At 45.6% G+C, this 3,983-nt stretch overlaps 1 protein-coding gene across 1 annotated transcript; it reads left to right on the forward strand.

Annotated features, from left to right (window-relative positions):
• Positions 1–1,457: 1,457 nt before the first annotated feature.
• On the forward strand, positions 1,458–1,940 carry LOC135363987 (late cornified envelope protein 1F-like). Its single transcript, XM_064587473.1, has one exon. It carries the CDS (start codon positions 1,458–1,460, stop codon positions 1,770–1,772), a length of 315 nt encoding a protein of 104 aa, XP_064443543.1. The 3' UTR covers positions 1,773–1,940.
• Positions 1,941–3,983: the final 2,043 nt, after the last annotated feature.

Genomic DNA, 3,983 nt, shown 5'->3' on the forward strand with positions numbered 1-3,983 from the left:
CATTAAATTAACATTTGGGAGTAAAGAAAGGAAGTTGGGGTTAGGAGTATGGGTTCCAAGAATGAGAGGCTAGAGTACTGACTGATAGATAGTGGTAGGAATTTACCCTCTACCCCATTTCTAAGCAGCCCTATTCCAAGCTGGGAGCAGCTGCTCTGAGCCCCATGGAAGGAGGCAGGAAGGAGCTGCCAGTCACCACCTGTCACAGGACCTCGTGGGTGGCAGGAGGCAGTCCCCTCGTGCCCAGGTCCTGTCTCACAGGCTGAGGGCAGAGCCCAAAGCCGGGATAAAAGGGCTTCAGAGTCAGAGCACCTCCATACACTCCTCTCCTGAGGTGCTGACAGACCCAGTGCTGCCTGTGCACCGGTAAGTGTCCCCTGGGACTGAAAGCAGAGCCTTCCGCAGAGGGAGCTCAAACCAGAGCAGGAGGTGGGGGGTGGGGGGCAGAGCCTTTGCAGTGTGTGTGTGTGTGTGTGTGTGTGTGTGTGTGTGTGTGTGGTGGGTGGCAGTGAGAAGAAGATGAGGTTGGGTTCATATTAGCAAAGAACACGTCGCAGGGACACTGAGGGAGGGGCAAGGAGCTAGGAAGGCTGCGAACATGAGTAGAAGGAACTGTGTGAGTGTGACAGTACACTAGAAAAAACAAACTGATCTGTAGTTGTTGGTCTCTGGTTGGAAGGATTTGCAACACTGACCACCATACCAACCCATAACTGTTGTCAACAGGGAGGTTTATCTTTGAAAGCATAACTGTCCCTCCAGGGAAAAGTAAAGATGGGAACAGTGACACTCAGCCAGCAGAGAGGAAATCACAACTGACTGACTTATTTTAAGCACTCAGACAAAAGGACTTCAGAGTTGAGTAGGAACAACTCAAATCTTGATGCTGAGGTGTTAGTTTGAGGGGAGCGTCTGCAAGATGCCAGGGCAGCGGGGCCCGGTCAGGGGCCCGGTGCAAGTCCCAGCTTACAGTAAATTATCTTCTCCCTCAGCTCATTCTTCCAGCCAATCTGCAATGTCCTTTGCGGGTGTGGACTTCTATGTCCCTACAGGACAAGGATATCTAGAAAGTTCTGCAAGAGGGAATGACTGTTTTCCCTAAAGAAACAATTTCATTTCTAAACTGTCACCTAGATTTACTATTTCCGTGATTTTTGCTGTAGAATATCTCCTCTAGATGTTTGATTTTGAGCACTTTTTCTTAACATATTTTGGCTTCAGTTCTCTAATTCTATAACAGATGAAGCACTCCAGAGATGATGTGAGGGCATTTGGGGAACTATTAGAAATAATGAAAGTCTCTCTGTTGAATTATCAAGGACTCCATTTAAACAGTTCATCAAATAAAGGCACTAGAAATGATGTTGAGGACAGGAAGGGGTGGGGCAGGGGGGCTCAGGGTCCTGGGTCTGACTCACTGTGTGACTCTCCCTCAGCTCCTGACCCTGCCAGCCGAGATGTCCTGCCAGCAGAACCAGCAGCAGTGCCAGCCCCCTCCCAAGTGTCCCACGCCCAAGTGCCCCCCCAAGTGCCCCCCCAAGTGCCCCCCAGTCTCTTCCTGCTGCGGCTCCAGCTCTGGGGGCGGCGGCTGCTGCAGCTCTGGGGGCGGAGGCTGCTGCAGCTCTGGGGGCGGCGGCTGCTGCCTGAGCCACCACAGGCGACGCAGTTCCCACCGTCACAGACACCAGAGCCCTGGCTGCTGCAGCCAGCCCTCGGGGGGCTCCAGCTGCTGTGGAGGGGGCAGCGGTCAGTCGTCTGGAGGCTGCTGCTGAAGTGGACCCTGAGCCAAGGAGCGCAGGCTTGGGGACAGCGAGTGGCCAAAGCCCTCCTCCTGTTCCTGCTCCCCCTGCTGGGCCTGCCCAAGGGGCTGAGTTGTCTCAGTGAAGGTTCTGAGCTCTGGGCTGGTGGGTCCCTCTGCCCTGGGATTCAGAAGGCTGAATCCTCTCCCCTAATTCCATCTGCTCACCTCTGACACCAACTGTGTTATTTGCCCTGGGATCCCCAAACCACAGACTCTAATCCACGCCCCAGCTACTCTCCTTGCCTTCTGCTCCTCAAGTGAAACAATAAAACCAGAAATCTGCTTACCATCCTGTTCTAGACTCTTCCTGGCCTGCTTGCATCCCAGTATTTTATTTTTCCACCACTATGCATTCTCTTGCTGCCCAGAGATCTTGGAAATCAAATTTGTGCTAGTTGCATGGTTGGTGATGGGAGGAGGGGAGAGAAAATGGCTCTGCCTCGTACTCTGACACCATTTCTCAGACAAATACTTTGTAGCTCTTCTGGAACTTGAACTTGGACTTTCTTTGGGGTCCAAACAAGTCACAAGGGCAATGCATATTCCATTCCTCCCCTGGTCTCCTCCTCCTTCTCCATTGTGACATTGCCCCAACTCACCCTCAAATTTCTTTCTCCTTCAGCCAAAAAATTTATTTAGAAAATTATACATGAATTTTCTACAAATAGCCCACGAAACAAACATGATGTTTCTAACTAGAAACATCCATGTAGCATGCGGCAAAGATTATAAAAATTAAAAGGCCTATAAGGAATTAGGGAATTTTAAAAAATCAGTTACTTCTCCCCTTTCTCCCCTCAGTTTTTTCAGGTCAAATACTTCATCTCTATGTTCTCAAAAAAAAAAAATTGATTTTCCTATTTTTTTTTAAGATTTTATTTATTTTTTTATTTGCCAGAGGGAGAGAGCGCGCACAAGCAGGGGGAGCAGCAGGTAGAGGGAGAGAGAAGCAGGCTCCCCACTGAGCAAGGAGCCTGAGGTGGGGCTTGATCGCAGGACCCGGGGATCAAAACCTGAGCCGAAGGCAGACACTTAACCATCTGAGCCACCCAGGCGCCCCTGCTTTCCCTTTTAACAACAGCCCTGAAGCAGCACTAATTGTGATCATTGTTCTTTCATCTTTTGGTTCCCTTCAGATGTCTAACTCTGTCCCTTCTTCCTATCATTACCTCTTCACTCCAGGGATCCTGGTTAGTCTCCTTCAGCTTAAATATACATGCACACACACACACACACACACACAAATGCATATATGCAATAAACCCTTATTAAGTTTTAGAATCATTTTATTACTGTATTAATTTACACAATAAAATTCACTAATTTTTAAATATACAATTCAATAACTTTTGCCGAATATATGCAGTTATGTAACCCTAAATGCAATCAATGCAATTTAAAATGTAGTTGGTGGCTAATCATTATTTGGAGAAAATTTAAAGAATAACACATAATCCAAAATTTATAAAGGGAAATGTGGATATATGAAATCGATGTGGTTAAATGTGGAAAAAATAAATTCTCAAATAGTAGAAAGCACTATTAAAAAGATATAAAGATTATTTGTCTTTCTCAGTGTGGTTTATTTTATCTAACATAATACCTTCTAGGTCCATCCATGTTGTGGTAAATAGCAAGTCTCATTCTTTTCTATGGCCAAATGATATTCCATTGTATGTGTATATGTATATATGTATATACATATATACCTCTTCATCTTTATCCATTCTATTGATGGACACTTAAGTTGCTGTCACATCTTGGCTATTGTCAAAAATGCTGTGATAAACATAGGGGTGCATACACATTTTTGAATTAGTCTTTTTATTTTCTTTGGGTGGAATTATTGAATCATATGGTATTTCTATTTTTAATTTTTTGAGGACTTTCCATACTGTTTTCCACAGTGACTCTACCAACTTATATTCCGTCCAACAGTGCATGAGGGCTCCTTTTTCTCCACATCAGCAGTGTTGCCAACGCTTTTTGTTTCCTGTGTTGTTGATTTTAGCCATTCTGACAGGTGTAAGGTGATATCTCATTGTGGTTTTGATTTGCATTTCCCTAATAGTGATGTTTTCATGTATCTGTTGGCCATCGTATGTCTTCTTTAGAAAAATGTCTGCTCATGTTCTCTGCCCATTTTTTAATCAGATTGGTTTTTTAATGTTGACTTGTACAA

This window comes from Mirounga angustirostris, unplaced genomic scaffold (genome assembly GCF_029215605.1).
Source record: "Mirounga angustirostris isolate CCGP_5_RB_7025 unplaced genomic scaffold, mMirAng1.0.hap1 SCAF_4, whole genome shotgun sequence".
NCBI classification, from domain to species: Eukaryota; Metazoa; Chordata; class Mammalia; order Carnivora; family Phocidae; genus Mirounga; species Mirounga angustirostris.

Excerpts from the sequence above, each read along its gene's own strand:
- LOC135363987 (XM_064587473.1), top strand. The coding sequence starts at position 1,458 with ATGTCCTGCCAGCAGAACCAGCAGCAGTGCCAGCCCCCTCCCAAGTGT.